This window comes from Falco cherrug, chromosome 3 (genome assembly GCF_023634085.1).
Source record: "Falco cherrug isolate bFalChe1 chromosome 3, bFalChe1.pri, whole genome shotgun sequence".
NCBI classification, from domain to species: Eukaryota; Metazoa; Chordata; class Aves; order Falconiformes; family Falconidae; genus Falco; species Falco cherrug.
The window spans coordinates 98,227,829-98,249,378 of record NC_073699.1 but is presented as its reverse complement, the minus strand read 5'-3'; the positions used below and the strand labels follow the sequence as shown (position 1 = coordinate 98,249,378).

Genomic DNA, 21,550 nt, shown 5'->3' with positions numbered 1-21,550 from the left:
AACGCAAATAGCCTTGAGTAACCCAACCACAAGCTGGCCCTGTGTGCCCTTGTGCTAGGCAGGGTCTTTGCTGTCAGGTCTGCAAGCGGAGTTGGAGCCTGTGGGCTGGAGGGGCCCAGGTGCTGGGCCCAAGCAAGGATGAGCACTGGAAGTTCTCAGAGCATATGTGTCCTCCATTTACCTTCTCACACTAGAGCTCACGCTGTGCTGTTAGCTGTGCTGCCCTCCTTGACCTAGGACCTTGATCAGGGTCCTAGCCTGAGCCATTACAGAGAAACACCATTTAGTAAAGATAAGCACTGACTTAAGTTCTGACTTTTTCATATCCAGATTTCTTCTGTGCTCGTCTGGCAGGCTCCTATACCAGGAGAGGCAGTGTAAGAGCATGCCTGGCTGTCTCCCCTCTTCCTTGGAGTTCAGTGCAGTTTTGAAACTTTTTCTGTATAGAAAAGAATACTACACAGCTGTATTGTATCTTTACCTGTGGTGCATTTTACAGTTTATTATAAGGACTATTAATTACAGGATTATCTGAAAGCCAGCCTATCACTTAGGTTCATCAGGGTTGCTTATATGCCACTATAGGGTAGAAAATGGTCCCCAGCAGTATCCTGTGTCTGAACACTTCAGCACTTAGCTCATTTGTGGTACATCATCACTGGAGTAGCACCTTTTAGTGATTGGATATTGACTTGCTCTGTAACCTTGGATCTCTGCAGAGGTTTTGTGGGCCAACAGCTGTGGGAACTATTTTTCCATTGGAAAGAACATAGGAAGACAAAGGGGGAAGGAATCTGCTTGTTTTCAGTGGTAGCTGACCCTGCTTGAGCAAGAGGGTTGGACTATGCAGTCTCCAGAGGTCTCTTCCAGACTCAACTATTCTGTGATTCTGTAGATCAAGGTGGTATTTGGTGAACTTAAAGACCCAGCTTCCACTCTCTTGACAGTGCCCCAAATTTTGCCACTCAGCCTTCCTGGAAATCTACCAATTTAGGCCTTCTGTGTTTCTGTTAATATGAGTACGGCTGAGCCTTCATCCATCTCAGGTGATTATATTTGCCTGTGAGAATCCACTGGTGAATGAAAAGCTGATAAAATGCTAGTTTTACTTTATTTTAGAGCCTTTAAACGAAACAGAATAGACCGATATTCGCAGCAAGGTGTTTTATTTCATACTATATAGTATGATTTTCACTAGTTTCCAGCAGAAGTCCTCCCAGGCCTATGCAGAAAAAGGCATACAAAGTGTATGTTTATCCTAGTTTTTACAAACTACTACTTCCTTTTTTCTCCCTGTCTTTTTAGCATGTAGCAGCAAGCTCAGGTAGTGGAAAAGCTGATTTGGACAAGTTAACAAGTATTCTGGAGGCCATTCCACCTCTCAGATACATCTGCCTGGATGTGGCAAATGGCTATTCAGAGCACTTCGTGGAGTTTGTGAAGTCTGTTCGTGCTCTGTTCCCACATCACACCATCATGGTAAGTGTGTAGAAAGGGTGGAGGGTATGTGTGGGAATTCTGTCCAGGAACAGGGCCCAGAGTTTGGTTGGTAGGCATCAGAAGCTCTGTGGTAGCTCCATCAGTTTCTGATTCCTCATTTAAAAAAAGGAAAGAAAGAAAAGTCTGGCTCAGACGTCTTCCAGACTAATACATGTGGAAAAATACTCTTCTGAGAATACAGAGGGCAGCTGTGTTCATCTACCCTTTCAATGCAGCAAGACATTGACTCTGAGACAAGTGATAACTGTTTAATAATATGTTGGCATTGTCAGTCTTCCATTGCTGATAATTTCTGTGGGAACGTTCGATGTTTGCTCTGATACAGCAGTTTGATGTTGGCATGGCAGGCTGGGTGGATCCTACTTTTTCCCTACTCACATCCTTCCTCCCACACCAGATGCAACCTCTAATCATAGGTAGGTTTATTTTGGTGATTCCAAGCTGTGGGAATGTGCCAGTGTTTCTGGCCAGTTGAGGCCGATAGCTGTTTTGGTCTATTAGACCGCTGTGAAGACAGCTGAATGTAGACTAATCTTTGCCTCCCCTAAGAATCATAGGGGTGTTGTGCAATTGTGAATGGGATCATCAGGGAGCAAAATAGTCAGTGCTGGGGTTTTTCATGCGCCTTCTTTAATGTTACTATACCTTCTCAGAGCGCTAATGCCATGCTGCCTCCAGCCAGAGTGTTTGCATCAACACAGGACTCTTTGCAGCACAGTGCAACTGTTCCTGCTTGTTTACCCACAGCCCTTGAAGAAATGGGTCTGAATTTGTTTCCATGAGAATAGCAGAAATTCTCAAACAAGCAGCAGATTCTTAATGAGGACACCAGCCTTTCTTCAAGCAAGTGCAGCAAAAATTCATGTGTTTAGGCAACGCTTTCTCTCTTTTTTTTCAATGCCAGACACAAAACTTCATGCATGTAAAGTAAATGTGAAGTAAAAATGGTCGTAAGTGCACACTCTGAGTTGCAGTAGGGAACTGCACGTTCAAGCAGCTCGTGGGAGACTACATTCCTTCCCCTCGTGTCAGAGGAAGGCAGTGTTCTTGCCTCTGATGGTGACATTGGAAAATGGAAGTGGGCTGGAATGCCTGTGGGGTTCTGGGTTACCATGGAATAATGAATAGGCATCCTTTAACAGCTGCCAGCAGACATGGGAACCTTTTCAGTATGACCATATTTCCCATGGCTTTTGGGAGAGCTTTTGGAAGTATGAAATGATAGATGTGGTTTGAGCTTCCTGCTCCATGTTCACTGCCATGAGGGAAGGAACTGTTTCCTTGCTTTGGATCTGAAGTATTGTCCTTAGTGACATTATTACTCTGGTATCTTTGGCTTGAAGTGTTATGGGAGGGAGGATAAACCACATAGCTTAAAAAATAAAAAATGTTTGGTATCAGGAGTGGAAAGAAAATTGTATGTCATCCACTCCTCTACCACAGACTGCTGACTTGGACTGAGAAGGGAAATCAACCAAGATGAATTGCCCGGAAGGCACAGGAGGCCAAAGTCAAAGTCAGATATCAAGCCCAGATTTTGGTCCAAGGTCCTTGAGCCAGTCTCATCTACCTCCCACATCTGTTAAGCTACCCTGCTCAGTTTCTCTGCTTCTGTGACTATGGTTATTGTTACTTCAGTTGTCCTGACAGCACCACCTGCTTGAGCACATACACAGCCCTGAGCTGTTCAGTTGCCTTCTCTAATTGTAGCTCCCTTTACTGAATGTGGTTTAGTATGGCTCGTATTGTTAATCTCCTGCACAGGGATAATTTCCATTCCTAAAAGCCTGCTAACAAACTTGCAGTGTTCAAAAACCTTCTGTTTTCCAAAGCCCCCAGAGTCTGTGCAGTGCCGCAGGTCTCTGATTCGGCTAGGGACACATACCTCTACCCCACTTCCAAATGAGTTTGCTTTACACTCTGTGCCAAAATGGCCTTTTGAAGCTATTCCTGGCTGAAATGCAGGAGCTCGTTTAGGTTCCTTTTTATGATACTCTGGAAGACATGTCCTGCTGCTACCTGTTCTGCCTGCTTTGATGTCTCCGTGCTATGCCTGCAGTATGCTCTCTGTTGTTGTAGCTTTCAAACAAAAGGGATAGCAGTTAAATAGAAGGTATAAAAATAAAGAAGCTTTCTCATGGCTGAAAGCGATCTCCAGGACCTTGCAGGCTGCCTTGTTTGCTTTCCTCAGCATGACCATTCATTCCACAGTCAGCTGCAGTGCAGTACGTAACAGTAACCCAACCCCGGGTCTCAGGGAATGTATGTTCCCAGGGGCCGTGTAATGGGTCCAGCTCTGAGGCTAAAAGGTGATGTGCAAAGCAACTGGTTAATGTTGTACTCTCTGTGGCCGATACTCCAGTGCAGATGGAGGATGTCTCGAGTGTAACCACCTTTCAAATACATGTTTCTACCTTTTCTAATACTTGCTTTTATAATCACATTACCTTGTTTTCTTCTGCCTGGCTCTGACACAAGCTCTTTTCACTCCTGCCTTTCATGTTAATTTGCAAAGTAGATCAATTTCTCCATGGAACACAAAGGATAGGGAAGACAAACAGGGGCACAAAGGTAGAACATGACCTGCCTTAAATCACTCATTAGATTGAGGATGGAGGAAGAAGCAGTATTGCAGTATCCTGAGTGTCTCACAAATGCAGCACTGCCCCCAAGAATCAAGAGTAATGGTCCAGTGGGGTGTTTTGCTGCTGTAGCACAGCATCATGTGCTTGCCTTGTTCCTGCTCACTAAAGTCTAAAGCAAAACTTCAGTTGACATTCATTATGGAGGGTCAGAGCTTTTATATTACAGTAAGCATAGTCCTTATTTATTAATGTAATTGTTGACGTGAGGGGTCTTCCATTTCACTGGAAGTCTGTTTAGCAAGCTAAGATATCTTTGCCAGCAAACTTTGCCAAGTTTTTATCCTGAATTTTTCTTTTCGTAGTGTTCTCTGTTCATTAGAAAGAAGAAACTCTGGGGAGGGGGAGCAGGGAGTGTGGCAGGAAGAATGCTGGTGCAGAAACACTTTTGCAGATGCAGTAGCATCCACAAGATGTGGCCAGAGAGGGAGGCAAGTGGAATCACAAAAGCAGGAGCAGTGGGAAATAGCAGGGGCCAGAAACTGTTGCTCCCTTTGGAGTCAGTAGCAGAACTTCTCAGGGCCTTGGCAGAGGCAGAATTCAGTCAGAGAAATCCATGCATATGGCTCCCAGTTTGTCTGAACCAGGCAGCAGAGTCAGTCCAGTTCATGGCATGTCCACCAGGGCTGGGGTCTCAGAGCAGGGGACAGCTATGTCCTAGGGTAGGAGACAGTGATGCTGCCAAGGCTGTCTTGGGTCAGTCACAATACTGAGTGCCACCACCCACCTGGTATGGCTCAGCCTCACAAAGGGTCCTCATCTTATGGTAAAGCACCCCTTGCCTTCGTGGGTGGGAAGTGTCCTCTGGCAGCGTTCCTAATAGTGTGGAGGCACAGACTGTGCTTTCCTCTAGGATACAAGAAGAAAGTTTGAGAACTGTTGTCACAGACGCTTCTCCCCAGCTTGATCCATTGCCATTTGCCAGCAGCTTTCAATCAGTGCAGCAGTGTTCCTGTCTTAGTCAGTATGAGTCGGTATTTATAGCAGGCTTTTATGAGGCACAGTATCAAATGCCTGACTGAAATTCAGAGGCATTGCCCTACTGTGTTCACTAATTTTGTATCTCTGTCAGAGAAGCTGTAGCCTTTGTAATCCTGTTAGGTGAAATCTTGATCCCATTAAAGTCGGTAGTGAAACTCCCTTTGACTTTTTTGAGGCCGGGATTTCCCTCAGGACTGACCCACAGTTCAGTGATCCTGGATAGTGCTGGAATGAGCCAGGATGACGCTTACTTGAAACCTCACTCTGAGTGATGGTACAGCTGAATGTCTCCCTGGGTGGATAAGGCCAGGCTCCAGCCCGGGTAATTTGTTGTAGCCCCTAATAACTCACCGCACTGAAAGCATGGTAGTTCACCTGACACTCAGTTGTTACTGATGCTGTTACTTTACTGCCGGGGGTAGCAAAGTTAGATTAGCAGTAAGGTAATCGCTAGGCTATATCTCTTTCCAGAAAGCCAGTTATGCAGCAGTTTAGAAATGCATTGGTACATGGTCTTATCAAGAAGAGCGTGGTTTTTGCTAATACAGTACTTCCACCAATTACAGTGTTCCCTGCCTACTACTTGCCCAAATATGGTACAAAATGTTTTGTCTGTAGTGGTTTCTGTGTCCCTGTTCCAATTACTTTACTTTCTTTATACTCAGTTAATTTTAAGGGGGTTTCATCTCTGTAGATTCAGTCCTCCTCTCTCTTTTTTTTTGGGTTTTTTTTTTTGTTTTGTTTTGTTGGGTATTTTTGTTGAAGTATTCTGGCTTTACCTGGCAGGTGGGGCTTTGAAAAGCCCTTTTGCCTCTATTCAGCTGTCATCCTGGCATCGGTAGTAAAGTAAGCATTGGTTTCAGTGGAGGTAGAGTTCAGCTGGATGTGAGAAAACAGCATTCCTACTCTTCAGCTGTGGGACAAGGGTCTCTTCATGTACAGATAGCTGTGCCTCTCTCATAGGGTTTATTTTGGTGCTATCTGAGGTCTGCAAAAGGTACCTAAAAGAAGCAAGCCTGTCATCGGCACGTTGAAGTCTGCTATGTAGAGATCTGTGTCTTCCCTGAAAATTTGTTAAGGATCTGCGGATTCAGAAAGGCAGAAACCACTGATGTGTGTACATGCATTCCAGGAAAAAAATGTATGCTGGGGACATAAGTGCTTTTCCCTGCTAGGATGAGCATTTTGTATCAGCATATGCAGTTCCAACATTCTCTAGCAGTAACTTAACATTAAACGTCTGGTTAGTATTTCTGAAGAGACAGTTTGACAACCCGCTATGCTCTGCTAATAAGAAGACACTGCCTTGTAAGTTAAATATATATTTGATCCCAAATTTCATGGAGCCATTGACCTGTTCATTCCCATTTATGAATCTGTTGCACATACTCCAGTGTTTCACCAAGTTGTAAGGTGCTTAGTGTCATACTGCACAGGTAGTTATCTGCCTTCCAGATGTATGAAGCAAAGATGCTTCATTGATGTTGTAAGCAGCATGCTCTCTGTCACCCCACCTTGGAGTGTACAACACTTAGTATAACAAATTACTGCTTAGCAGAAAGGAAGCAGCACTTAGCTGGAAACACTGTACCTATTATATATTCTTTATTTCCTGACTGTCCTATTTTATTTTATTTTATTTGTAATCAATATCATGAAGTTTTGAGCAAAGTTAAGTGGTCCTGTGTCATAGACCACAAATTGCTGCCTAACAGTATCGTTGTTTTTGTAAGTGCTTCAGGTCGTGGCTTGTCAGCCGTTTCAGGCTAATAAAAGGGGGAAGTAAAATTCATTACAAATAAATAAATAGTGAAATAGAACCAGAAATCAGTAAGTGGAGAATAAGCCTGGCCTAGCACTCCTTAGGTAGCTCCTGTTGACTTCAGCAGGAGTGTTGTTTAAATAAAAACTACGAAAATATTAAGTAAGGATATCTCTTCCCATATCAGTACTTCACAAACACTGGCTAAGTCCTGGAATATCATTAAATAAGTGGTCTTCTGAACATCTACAGATCCTTAATTCAGATCTCCACAAATGCGTAGCCCATCTTGGTACAAGTACAAAACAGGTGTTGTGGGCAACTGGACTCATGTTTCATGCAGGTTTATTCAGTGCGGGTTTTCTAGTTAGGGACATGCGGTAGACATGAGGCAAGCTACAGAGCTGAAACCTAAACTAGACTTGGGTTTCAAATGTCTGATGAGATGGTGGTATGATGGGCCTGATGGGATTCATCCCAGAGTACTGAAGTGGCTAGTGATACTACAGCAGGACTCCTCACACCCACCTGCCAAAGGCCTTGGGAGTCTGGGAAGGTTCCTGCTGACAGAAAGCTAGCCAACATTACTCCAGTTTACAGGAAGGGTGTGAGGGAAGGCCTGGGAAACTACAGATGGTAGTATAACCTCAGTAGCTGGCAGAATTATGGAGAAGATCATACTGGGTACTACTGAAAGACATTTAAAGAGCAATGCAATATTCAGGCATGGGTTCACAAAGGCAAAGTCCTGTTTAATATCCTTCTGCAGTAGGGTCACCCACCTAGTGGATGAAGGGAAGGTGGTGAATGCAGTTTTTCTGGATTTTAGTAAGGCTTTTGATACTGTCCCTTGCAGCATGTTTCTGGACAAGAGTTGCCCAAGTGTGGGAGGAGCAGGTAGACAATGTCCTGGGTGAAGAACTGGCTGAACGGCAGGGCTTGAAGGGTTGTAGTGAATGGGGCTGCATCTGCCTGGTGACGGGTTACCAGTGGTGTTCCTCTGGGCTCAGTTCTAGGGCCAGTCCTGTTCAGTATTTTTATCAATGATATGGTGGTGGGAGTTGATCGCACCCTTAGTGTGTTTTCTGATGATACTAAGCTGGGAGCTGCTATGGACTCTCTCAAGGGACAACAGGCGTTTCAGAGGGTTTTAAATAGATCAGAGCATTGGGGGATCATCAGTGGCATGAGATGAACAGGAACTAATGCCAGATTCTTTAAGTGAGAGACAGTAACACTGGACACAAGTGTGAATTGGGAGTGGCTGGAGAGCAGCCCTGCAGCAGGGGGTGGGGGTGCTGGCTGGCAGCAGGCTCAGTGCGAGTCAGCAGTGCCCTGGCAGCCCAGGGGGCAAACCGTGTCCTGGGGTGCAGCCGACACAGCGTAACCAGCCGGTCCGAAGAGGTGGTTCTCCTGCTGTACCCAGCGTCGGTGCGGCCTCGCCTCAGGTACGGTGAGCAGTTCTGGGCCCCACAATTTAGGAAGCATGTTAAGGACCTTGAATGTGTCCAGAGGAGGGCAACGCAGCTGGTGAAAGGACTGGAAGGAATTTCTTATGAGGAGTGGTTAAGGCCTTTGGGCTTGTCTAGTCTGGGGAGGAGGCAGCTGAGGGGCGGCCTTATCACTCCCTACAGCTTTCTGAGGAGCTAAAGCGCAGAGGGAAATGCTGAGCTCTTCTCCCTGGGACCCAGTGACAGGACGCGTGGCTCAAAGCTGCGTCCATCAGAGGAGGTTCAGACTTGACATAAAGAATCATTTCTTTACTGAGAGAGTGGTCAAACCCTGGAACAGGCTTCCTAGAGAGGTGGTCAAATGCCCCATGCCTGTCAGTCTTTCATGACTGTAATACCACGGTTTATCCTTTGGTCAGCCCTGAAGTGGTCAGACAGTTGGACTAGATGATTGTTGTAGGTCCCTTCCAACTCCTCTCCCCTCTCCTCTCCTCCCCAACTCTCAGAAAAATGGAAGTCACAAGTGAGCTGTGAAAGTTTTACACCGTGGTTGAAGTGCATTTTATATCCCGTATAAAGACGGCCAGTTGATGTGTTTAATAGAGGAGCTTGGTTTCAGAGGGAAAAGGGGACATGATGGCAACCGCAGCAGCGGGCTATTTTTACGATTTGAAAGAGTTGTTGTTTGCCTCGCTGTGCATTGTCCAAATCTTCTAGGTCTGAAAATGACCAGCCTTTCCACTGCACCAATGTAACCTCCACTCACTTGTTTTTCAAATCCTGTGTTTCTTCCATGGCAGTCTGTTGGCACCGTCCATCCCAGCCTATTGCTCTGGTTGCACTTTGGCTTTCCTCCAGGCTGTGTCTGCTGATATCAGCCCCACTCACCCCCTTGGAAAAGGGGTTGTGTCCAGCCAGATCAAGTTCCTGGTCATTCTCACTGTGTGGTCTCATAGACATTAGCTCTGGGGCAGAGAGGGGATGGCTAATAGGGGTGGTCTGTGGGCTGCAGGGTTGGCTTCTGCCGTGGCCTGAGAGAAGAGTAACAGCACTAGGTTTGTCTCGGGAGCCAAATGGCAGAGGAAGTGTCAGGGATGCCCAGCAGCTGTGCCCAGTGCTTGGCCACCAAGGGCAGGGACAGCTCCCTGGGCCAGCCACCTCCTTACCCACGTGCGCATTATCAGCAACAACCTTCCTCTTTGCTAAATACCTGCAGAATTCATTTAAAATCTTGGTGACCTGTCTTCACACTCCTGGAGATTAAAGCTTATTCCCACAGGCAGCACCGCTACAAACTGCCACACACTGACCCTCCAGCATTTCATCTCTTGCAGCTTCTTCAGTGTCTGGGCTCGTTTGGCATTTTCTCCGAGGAAGCTTCCAAAATGGAAGCTCCGTTCATGCTAGCTGTGGTTATTTCCTTTCCTAGGACGAGATATCCATTTCTGAAGAGACTAGACTAAGACCACCAGCTTCCTGTTGAGAGCTCGCCCCACACAGTGCATCTGCTGCTCACCCAGCCAGTGAAGGGCTGGATCCGCTGGCTGTGACTACATGGAGCTGAACTCCCATTGGCTTCTGATGGGTGAAGGCCCCATTAACACATCTCTCAGGCTTCACCTTTCATACTTTGATGTCACCAAATACATGAAACAGTGATGTTTGTGGTCAGGTCTGTTGAATTTAGATTGCAGAAATCCATCACTCAGGAAGCGTAGCTGTCCTTGTCCACATTCTGGATTTCATGGCATCTGTCGTGGTTCAACCCCAGGCAGTAACTAAGTACCATGCAGACGCTCGCTTGCTTGCTCCCTGTCCCTTGCCCACTGATGGGTGGGGGGGACAACAGGAAGGAATGTAAAACCTGAGGGTTGAGATAAGAAGAATTTAATAATTAAAATAAAATAGGGGAAGAAACCCAACGCCCCCACAAACAATTATTATTAATTACGATAATAATGATAGTAATAATAATAATGATTACGATGATGTAACAATTATAATGAAAAAAAGGGAGAAGGGGAGAGAAACAAAATCCAAAGGGAAGGGAGGAAAAAACCCAAGTGATGCACCATGTAATTGCACTCCACCTGCTGACTGATGCCCAGCCAGCCTGCGAGTGGTGATCGGCAGGTCCTGACAAACTCCTCCCAGTTTATGTGCACAGCATGATGTTCTGTGGTATGGAATATCCCTTTGGCTAGTTTGGGTCAGCTGTTCTGACTCTGTCCCCTCCCAATTTTTTGTGCCCCTCCAGTCTTTTTGCTGGCAAGGCCTGAGAAACTGAAAAGTCCTCGACTTAGTGTAAACATTACCTGACAACAGCTGAAAACATGTGTGTTGTCAACATTGTTCTCACACCAATTCCAAAACACTGCACTGCACCAGTTCTAAGAAGAAAATTAACTCCATCCCAGCTGAAACCAGGACAGCATCTATGAACCAGAAAAAACTGTATCTTACGGTATATTTCTACAGCCCCCATATTCCCTGCCAGCTGAAGCCCTGACAGAAGATCTCTTCTGTCTAGCCCTACATCAACAAACCATGCGTGAAGAGCTGCAGAGTAGAAATAGGTAACGTGATGTTAGGTGGAGTGCCATGGGTTTGGAAACCTCAGAGTAGGCAAATGTTCCTGGAGGCATGACTAGGTCACAGGGTGACTATGAGCCACCAGCATGATACAAGCAGATGCCTTCTTGTGTGTTGGGAAGATACGTCTGTAGGAAAGGCAAGCATTGTGCAAAGCACTGGTGAGAACTCACCTGTACTACTGTGGACAGTTCTCATTCCATAGGTGCAAGAAAGAGGAATTCTGTCTGGTATGGAGGCAAACAAAGTCTAAGCAGTTGATTAGGGACATGGAGGGCCTACAGATGAAGGTGACTAGAAGGAGCAAGACAAAGGCTGAGAGGGCTGCTGTTGCTTTCAAGAAAGGTATCAAGTATGCAGGCCAAAGGAGGAAAAGAGGTATTGAAGTGCAAGGAAAAATGTTGTAAAGGACACAAACCAATTCAGGACTTCTTTCTAGAAGAAGACGTCACCATAAGCAGCACACTGTCTATATCTCTGTGAAGTTCATGCAGAGGGATCCAAACCCCTTTCTTTCACCTCTGGCATCACCACAACCAAATTAATGTATATGATATAAATTACCTTATTTACATAGTCTGAATGTACATACCAATTTTGGCACCAGTGTACAAAATGACAAGAATAGTACCTTCCTTACTCTTTCAGTACTTAAACTGCTAAATCCTAAAGGAAAAAGATATTTCCCAGGGGTTTAAATGTAATCTGAACACATTCCCGTGAAGTAAGGTAGGCAGATGGGATGGAGGGCTACAGGCTGTTGAGGAGGGATAGGCAGGGCAGGAGAGGTGGAGGAGTTGCACTGTATGTAAAGGAGAAGTTTGGCTGCCTGGCCCTTACGGTTAGGAATTATGCGGTTGAGAGCCTCTGCATGAGGATGAGGGGGATGGAAGGCAAAGCAGATATCCTGATGGGATCTTAAGTATCAGGGTTTTGGGACCAATCATGAATTTTTTTTAACTTGCGAATGTACCTGTGTGATTTTTTAAATCTCTGTGGCAGTCACAGTGAACGATATGGTAAACTATATTCTTCATGACTCTATATAGTTCAACTTGTAAAAGCTCGGGATAAAAATGCATTATTATCATTAGTCTTTACTGCAGCAGTCTTGAAATCTTCCATATATGTGATATTGTTCCTTCTGTCTAGGCAGGCAATGTGGTGACAGGAGAGATGGTAGAAGAACTTATTCTTTCTGGAGCAGATATTATTAAAGTGGGTATCGGACCAGGTAAGTCAAATCCAGTCAAATAAGTGTGACTTTTGGTGACATTGGTGGAGGAGTTGTCCAGATGGAGCCAGTGTATAATGCTATTTGGACTAGGATGCCTAGACCCACTCAGGTCAATAAAGTAGCAGTGCCCTTGCACATAGCGTATTTAAGAAATACATCAGCATGGTGCTAGTGTTTTGTACCGCAGAGTGTTACAGATTGCATCTTCTGGCAGTGAACGTGCCTGTTACTGGAAGCACTGTGTTGCCCGAGTTGCTGACATTATCACTGATAATGCATGTTCTGTTTAGGAACACTTTTTCTAGCCTGTTGACAAGAGGCTGAGTCATCCCAGCTAAAGCTCAAAGGATACTGTGTTCAGGTATCCACTTCTATCAAGGAAAGATAGGTTTCTAAATAGCTTTATGATTTGCGTTCTGTTAAGCTGAGGTTGCTCGTTTTGTCAATTTCTTCAAAGACAAAATGACATTAGCTAAGGGTGAAGCATGGATAACATTGCCTCTACCTGTTACTGTTGCTTGGGAGCTAAAATTTACATTAAGGCACTTATATGTTACCTATCACTGTAACATTCCCATGGATAAATGGGAGGGCCCTAAATTTCTTGCAGTGGTTTTCCTGCCTTTCCTTCCCTAATATTGTTGTCTGGTATATACTGCCATATTGTCTTCCCTTTTTTCTTTTGCCTCTCTTGTGCGTTTCTTCATGTGCTCCATCCTTTTGTGATTGTCTTTAGACTGTGGCTGGAGTCACCATATGTGGGCTAGATTTTAAACTGCCAACGTAAGTGCCACTTGACATGTAGCTGTGAGCAGCCAATGCAGTGCAAGCAGATTGTTTACTCTGCAATGCCAAATGGTTATGGTCCATAAATGGATAATTTGAGCAGAGCAAATGATGTCATAAAGGTTGCAGTTGTGCCCGGGAAGACAGCAAACAACAGTAAATACTGCAAAATACGTGAATAATCAACAGAGATGTCATGATGCTATGGTCACAGGCAAGTTCAGATATAAAAGAAGAATTATTATAGTTTGTAGCCTCACAGTGGAAATAGGAGCAAATGTTTTATAGCCCTCCCTGGAGATCTTTCTGAACAGATCTGTACAAGCTGACCACCCAGCACCACAAGTAACAAATGTTCCTCACAGAAGATCAAGCCGTGAGGCTCTTTTCCAGATAATGGTCCATCCTGTGGGAAATGTCAGTGATTTATTGTAAAGCATTGCATATATAAGTACATACCCTGTGGAGATTATTTTAAAACTAATTTTCTTCCTACTTTGCAGAAATACTTTCCAGTGTTTTCACCTTGTCAGTTCTTTGAAAGATCTTTGGAAATTTTTACTTTACTGGTAGCTTGAGTATACCTGGATATCAGCTGGGTGAAGGGATCCAGGTTTCACTGCATTTGGTTTAGCATCTGTTTTGAAATTCTTCTTATCGTGCAGACCTTTATGGTCTGTATCCTAAATTGTAAGACTTGAACTGGCAAAAAGAAGTCCTTATTTTGACTCATAATTTGAGGAGAAAAATAGAGAAGGTATTACAGAAGATCTATGGCCATGTTACCATGTTGAACTATAATTGAAGTGGGTTTTTTATATATATGTAAGTATGTTTCTATATATACATACATTTACATATATGTACATACGTATACATATATACACATTTATTTCTATATATACATATATTCATGCACCATGTATGTGTATAAATACTATAGTTTAATAATCAGATATAATTAGTATGTTTCCTGTAATAGTACGCTATACAGCTTTCTGGTGATTACTTGTCTCACCTCTTAAATGCTATGTGCTGATTTTCTTATATTCCCAACTATTGTGATCAACCAAATATTTCTGCTTTAAGTATTGGGCAAAAGATGGGTTTCTGTCCCTTGTGGAAAATCATCACAAAAAAAGAAAACAAAAGCACAGATTTTCCCTGATAATTATTTTCAAAAACATATGTAGAAAAGAGATAGAAATTTTTATTGGAAGAAATATTCAGGTATTAAATGCTGCTGCTGAGTCTCACGGGTTGTGACTCTGGTGCTTTTGTCCCCTTTCCCTTCAGGTGCCTCAGTCAGATTTGCTTTCTCATGATACAGTAATTCCCTCGCCACGAAGCATTACTGATAGGACCTAAACTGGGAATTGTGGCCCTGGAGAAGAAAGGGGGGATATTAGTCACCTCAGTTACAGCTCCCATGGAGTGGTGTGATAGTATTTCAAAACTCAAGTTCCTATGTGTTGCTTTTACCCATGAGAAAGCAACATTGGCAATGGAGACTTCTTGAGGAAAGAAATACGGGCAGAAACACTTTTCTTCTGAAAAACAAAAAAAAAAGAAAACAAGCGGTATCTTTTCTGTCAGCCTAGTGGAATATGTTTTTTCCTCTTATTCTCTTGTCTAGGTTCTGTGTGTACCACTCGGATTAAGACGGGGGTGGGCTATCCACAGCTAAGTGCTGTTATTGAGTGTGCAGACTCAGCACATGGCTTGAAAGGACATATCATCTCTGTAAGTAAATATCATCTACTCAGATTCCCACTGTGCAAATCGTTGTGGAACAAGAGGATCAAACAGTCCAGTACCCTGCATGTTAAAGGCTATCCTTCTGTCATCTCCAGTTGACCCCTGTACTAGCTCCTAGGGTAGTTAGTAGAGAGTGAAATGTAAAGAAACCAACTCCCCGTGATGTTTCAAAAGGCTTGGGCACCTCTCTCCTGTTTGTGCCTTTGGAAAGCTGCTTTTTGCTCCCTGAATGGAGTAAGCTGTTACGTGAACAGAATAGGAAGCTTGATAGTACTTTCACATTGATTTTCACGATCATTCCTACAGAAGATTTCTCAAAAATGAGTGAAATGTAAACAAGGCTTTCCCCAGAGAGGACTGAGGGACAGGCAATAGTAGAGGGGAGTGCAGAATAAAATAGTATGACCCCATCTGTGCTCTAGTAGCTGGATTGATTCAGATAGCATCCTCACAGAGCTGCCTGTGCAGAGGCAGCAGTGTTTCAGAGGTGGCTCTGTGAGCAGAGCTGGTGCATGAGCCACTTCCATTCTCTCAAAGCTCTGGGGAAATAATGAGCCTGTGGAGAAGAAAGAGCATGTGCCAGTATTGCAGAAGTGGCAGCTTCCACTCTACCAGCAAGACCAGATTCACCTCACATAAAAAAAGCAAATCTGTAAGCGTGGCCCCAGAGTGAGCTAGACTGCAGCCTAGAGCACCCAGAGGTGCTGTGTGCTTAGGCATGCCCAGCCAGTCATTGTGCCCCTGATTGTGTCAGGCTGGCAGTCTCAGCAATCTGACTGGCACAGGGGCTGACCAGTGTGTGCTGTGCTCACAGGTACACTCACAGCCAACAGTCTCCCGCTGCAGCCCTAGAAAAGAGCACACAGTGAATTTTAGATCTACTGCCAAGTGAAATCGCTGGAAGGCCCTCATTTGTTTGACCCAGTTGTGACTAGTACCCACGTGAGGAAAGGGATGTGTTGTGTTGTTGAGGAAGGAGGGGAGAGGAGAACAAAGTGACTGGAGATGGGTAAAGGTATTGACTGTATTTCTTGGAGCTGTGGGTATAATGGAGCAGGAAAACAAGTATGCGTTATAGTTAGATCTCTCTTGCTCTTTATTAATGCATATGTATAACCTCCCCTCCATGGCTGGAGCATGAATTTTGCAGAAAAAAGCAGTCTGTGATTTTATGACTTTGGACAGTATTACAGATGTTTATGTCTATAGCAGACAGCAGAACACCTGTGCAATAGAGCATAAAAAACTGACTCTTTACCATGAAGGCTGGATAACTATCTGCATCATCCTAGCCATGGTGCTCAGAGACCCATCCTAGTTTTGCAATAATCACTTTCTGCTAGGACCCTCAGAAGAATGTTATTATCTTGATTTTAAAAGAAAAGAGGGAGTGTGTATTTAGACTGTTGAAAAATAAGACAGTTCTGTACTATTCCTCCTCTCCTTTCCTGCTTTGGGGATGGATCAGTTCCTGACCTGCTCCGGTAATGTTGGCTTCAGTGAGCCCACAGCTATTGACCCCCAAGCTATGACAGGGGGAGTACAGGAAGGCAATTCAATACCTGTCTGCTACAACATCTTGGCCAAGAGAATTGGAGTTGGGATCCCTAACACCGCTGGAACTCAACTCCGTTGCCCAAGCTAAGGAGACTAAAGCAAGGGTGAGGATATTATGCCTGAATTCTGCAGCATTCAGATAGGTATTCATGTGTTTGTTGGGGAAGGAAAAGGCTGGGCTGCATGGTCATTGTCAGAGCTCTGGCAAGAGTATCACAAGAGAGGTGTCCTCCTCAGGGAAAAACACCATACGGGAGCAAGCCTAAGTATATAACTGGGTCTAGTGGCAACAAGTATTCGTGGCATCCCTCAAAATGTCTCACTACTGTCATTGTGTAGATTCAGGAAGGGGCACACCCTGCCTGAGCCAAAGGAAACCACTACAGGCAAGGTGTTACCACAGCTATCTACGTCATTTTGGCAGGAGAAAATATATCCAGCAGTTTTTTATCATATTGATATGGAAGCAGCAGGAAGGATGTGAAAAGATTCAAAGCCTACCAGCTATTTTCGTGTAGATTATAGCTGATGGTATGATGCAGGTTAGTCCCTTGGGGTGCTTTCTTGCATCCACTTCTGTCTTGTCCAGTACCTTCACTGAATTGCTCCTCTTTGTTGTAACATTGGGCCAGCTTGCATTTGAAAGGAAAGAAGTCCCACCCACGAAATGAGAAAGTGATGGCGCTGAGCGCAGTAGAGGCACTGCACGCTTGAACCATTTTGAAGTAGCTCTGCTAGGATGGCAGCACAAACTGGGATATTAAATGTTTGTATTACTGAAGTGATCATGGATGATTTTTGGAGCTGATATATTGATGAAGAAAGTGACAATTTTTAGACAAACATGATAGTCTGAGTGAATGCCTGGTGTCTCTCTAGAGTCACTTGCACAGAGAAGCGGAAGGTAGAATTGCACCAGTTACTTTCCTCATGCTAAATTATCTTTAAGACTTAAAGCTCACCTCAGAAATGAATCTTTCATGACTCACTGAAAGAAGAGAGGAAACCCTGTCTAAGATACAGGCACTGTTTCTGTCCTGTGCTATTTGTCTGGGAGCCAATGGTCTCGATTTTCATTCTTGCTAATCCATTGGCCTTGAGAAAGCGCAGCAGTGAGTTACAGTGGAGGGGCCATTTAGCAGAGCTCCTCCAGAAATGCCCTACTTGAGATAAAGTTTCTGTTCCTTATAGGTCAGAGAACTACTCTGCTGGATAGAGAGGCAGTCACGTATTCTAGTAAGCTAGCAATGTGGGGAATGGAAAGCAGCCTTGCATCTGTCATCTCTTCTTTGGCTATCATTTGGTGGAGATCCCTATATCCCTTTCACCCTGCCTGGGTGATGGGCCGCCAGTGTTCATTTAAAAGCATGACTAAGGTGTTCTTCACCCAGCTACTGCCATACCATCTCTTCCTCCACACAGAACACTTTCCAGAATTTCCACAGAAATACGCCCAGCATATGTAGTTCAGAATAAAGCACCATATGTATTGTTTCTACTGCTGTATATGCCACATTCTTTATACATCTCCTGCATAATAAATAGCTATCTGTTTGCTGATAGAAGGGCTGGTTATACAGTTTATTATAAAGGTTGTTTGAAACATATAAATCATAGTTATAAATGTAATAAAAGGCGCATATAATATTAAATATTCAGCCAGTTGATACTGGTTTTCCATACTGTATTTCTTTTCCTCAGGCTAGATTTTGTTGTTGTAAAATGGTTTATCTGTTCAGAGAACAAGACTGGGAAAATAACGTTTATTTTAGCACGTTAAAGTAATTCTGTTGACTGGAAAGCTGTTTTCCCCTCTCCAGTTTAGCACCCAGTTATCTCCCAGTCATGCCCCCTGCAGGCTATACGGCCACCCTTTCCAGCAGGCTTACTTCAGCGTAATGCCAGTTCTCCTGAATTCACAGGCAGATTTGTACAGATACATTTCCCAAGGGCTCTGAGGTAGAGCCTGAGCCTGCAGCAAGCTCTGTGACTGAAGCCCAGCAGTTCTGCAAGTCATTTTGAGTCCAGAGCCAGGCCCCTGTTGGGATGACCTGAACTGCAAGAGGCAGCTTCCCAGACAATGCAGCAGAAGCAGTCTTATTTTCTAAACAGAGTGCTCGATTTTCACATGGGATGAAGTGATTTAATGCATATAGTGTTATTATGTAGCATCTTCTGGTATAACTGCTTAGTATGTCCTCTTTTTGTTTCCCTTTCTGTGAATCATTAAATTTACCTGCGTATGTGAAGTTAAGTGGAGACATTTACAGATAAAGGAGTGCTGTGAATCATCATCATCGGTTCCTTTTATCTTAAATGGTAACTCAGCTTTTGGGAAAGTCTCTTAATCTGCCTAGCATTTTGTAATTTGGTGACATTCAAAGTGATATTTCTTGAAGCCGATGATTAATGATTACACGCTAAGGCCCCCATCCCCATGGTACTTCTGAAAACGTAAATCCTCCATCACTGCCACTACTAGGTTAATTATAAAAGTCAGACACCGAGCCACCCAACGAGAACAGACTGAAATCCATCTACCGGAGAGCATTCATAGCCAGCCTGTCTCAGTCAGACAGTAAGAGTCAGTCAAATTCCTGACACTACTCTTTGAAGATTATTAGACCCCTCTTTCCACCTCAGCTTTTCCTCCCCTGACACATGCACACACACTCACACCCTCCTCCAGGCTCTGACAGACTTGTCAGAGGGAAAGAACTGCACAAGCAGAGCCCTTAACAGGAGAGGGAGATTCAGCTGTCAGCCCAGCACTCCTTTCTGGAGCTGACAGCAAGAGTGTCTAGCTCAACAAAAGGCATGATGTGCCGGAGGTTATCAGCAAGTGAAATAAAAGCCTTTAAAGTTCTACCAGGCGCTGTTTGCAGTGGGATGCCCTTTGAAAAGCCACTCACTTCTGGATCTAGCTGCTCAGTTTGTGTCTGAATCCTTTTCTGCACACAGGGAGGTTCTGACACTCGGCCCCACTGCCAGCTACCCACAAAAGCCAGCTCTAAAATGGCGGATGGCGGGGGTACCTGGCTGTGCTCGGTGGCAGGTCACACAGAGGCATGCGTTTCTGCCCCACAGGGAGGTGAAACAAAATGCAGTAACCGTTCAGCCTGGGGAGTAGCTTCAAAAGCAGGAGAGCTGTCGGCAGTCTGCACGGACCCTGCTCATCAAAGGAATGGGGAGCCCTCTTGGTACAATGACTGTGTAGAGCAGAAAGATCTTTCATCCGAGGCTCAGACCTTTACAAAAACCTAAAGAACCATAGCACATGATAAGTTCTGCTATGTGCCATTCCTTTTTTACAGCCCGATCCCACATGCGTAGCTCCCCTCCCCTCAACCGAAACCCCTCGTCAGCCGCTTCTTTGCTCTGCACTGAAACTGAAACACGTAGGTCTAAAATGCTGCACATCTCAAAGTGCTGTTGTTTCTTTACCAAACCCATAGCAAACAGTGAGGAGTATGGCAAGAGATTCGTTTTCACTTACCAAAGATTAGATTACCCAATTTGCTTAGAGATTATCAGATCAAAATCCAACCTAGCTGATGGTATATTTCCTCACCCCTCCCACTGTGACCTTTTAATGTATTGTAAACTGCTGAGAAAGTTATTTTAAATGTCTTTGGTGGTTTAAGGTAGGGGGTTTGTGTTACCTCTGCATCACACAGCCTTTCATTAAAATGGCAGCAATGATCACCAGAGGAGGTTGCGGTTTCCAGTTTCTGGGGCTGGGGAGATTGCCGTCAGAAGTTGCATTGCTGCTGTTAGCAGTGGTATTGTCTGTAGAGTGGATGGTAGAGTAAAAGAGCCTAAAAAGGAAAAGCAATAGAAAGGATCATACAGATTCCCTTAAAACTCAGCCAAGAGGCTGTAATAGCAAAGGTGCACAGTCAGCTCCTGACACTGTTCCTGAGCAGGGGCCATTCTGCTGCAGGTCGCAGGGTCCCGGGTGAGCTCGCTGCCACTCACTGTCGTGTTTCCTTTGTGCAGGACGGAGGATGCAGCTGCCCAGGAGATGTCGCCAAAGCGTTTGGTAAGGACGGCGCAGTGCCACCCGCTGTACCGACCCCGGCACCCTCAGCCCTGATGCAGGAGTTAGGTTGATGCAGAATTCATGCGTGTATTCAGCAATAGGTGGTTGCATTCGTCCCTGTGGGCGACTCCAGCGAAACTAATACACCAGACATGAATTTGCTTTTTGGACCAGGCAGTCCAAATTCTGCAGGACAAAACGTAAAATGGTCAAAGTCCTACTTAGAAACTGTCTGCCAGGTGTGCATGAGATACAGCCTCTGGGACAGTAGTACAAGGAAAACTGATAAGGGTTTCTTCTGAGTAGGGTTCAAAGATGCCTGTAACTTCGCCAGATCTGGCTGACTTGGGCCTTGAGTGGATGAAGACCTGATGGAATGTGTGTTGGACAGAAGAGCAAAACAGAAAGGCAGGCCAGATCCCTGGAGATGTTCTTGGGATCAGCTGTCCACTTGAAGAGATGAGATTTTATTTATACTGTATCCCCTAGAGCTGAGCAGATGTCTAAAACATCTAAGTTAATAATTAACAGATTTTGCTGTCATGTCAGTAGCTTTAGTGAATTGTACCAGCTCTTGCTGAGAATAGAGAATTTAATCTCTGTGTATTGTCTGTGGGGCATGAAAGTTACATCAGTGCAGGGGGTCAAGGTCAGGATTGTCACTTCACCATAAACTTATTGCAGCAGCATATGTGAACCAGGTGCTAAACGCACAGTGGGCTGTCAGGACATTTAAAGACACTCCCCCACCCCCCAAAATGCCAGACCCTTTGGAGATGTGACAGTGGGGTAATACTCGGAATACAGTGGGAGAGCACAGTCCTTTATTGGGAGTTCAGGGCAGTGCAGTACCAGAGATAGCACATTATGGCACAGCGTGTCTGCTTGGCAGGAAGCTTTGCAAATATGGAAAGCAGGGGCAGGCCTAAACTCAGATTACAGACCTGCCAAGAAAAACTCTGGGCCTCCTGGAAAGGTTGAAGCCAAAATCTGTCTTCTAAATTTGCAGACAGCTCCTGTTTTTAGACAGGTCAGATGACAAGGAAGACTTAATTAGAAAATTTTAAGCACAGCCGTGGAGTGATTGCTACTAGCAAGGAATCTGCGCAGTCACAGGATTTCACATCGCCCTTGCGTTACCCAGTGGGTGATGTGGCGTAGGGAAAAGATACTTCCAGTTGGGTGATTCTGACATAGCTGAACAGCGGCATCCACCCTCTTTGACAACAAGATTGTATTAAA

The 21,550-nt window shown here is 44.7% G+C and overlaps 1 protein-coding gene across 3 annotated transcripts in view; it reads left to right on the top strand.

The window, feature by feature from the left end:
* Positions 1-21,550, top strand: part of GMPR (guanosine monophosphate reductase) — a 49,695-nt gene that overhangs the window by 6,309 nt on the left and 21,836 nt on the right. For all 3 annotated transcript variants that reach the window (XM_005434908.4, XM_055705412.1, XM_027799160.2), the window contains exons 4-7: positions 1,306-1,479; positions 12,081-12,162; positions 14,588-14,694; positions 20,266-20,308. In XM_005434908.4, the coding sequence (XP_005434965.1) occupies positions 1,306-1,479; positions 12,081-12,162; positions 14,588-14,694; positions 20,266-20,308 (406 nt within the window). The remainder of the gene's footprint in view (positions 1-1,305; positions 1,480-12,080; positions 12,163-14,587; positions 14,695-20,265; positions 20,309-21,550) is intronic.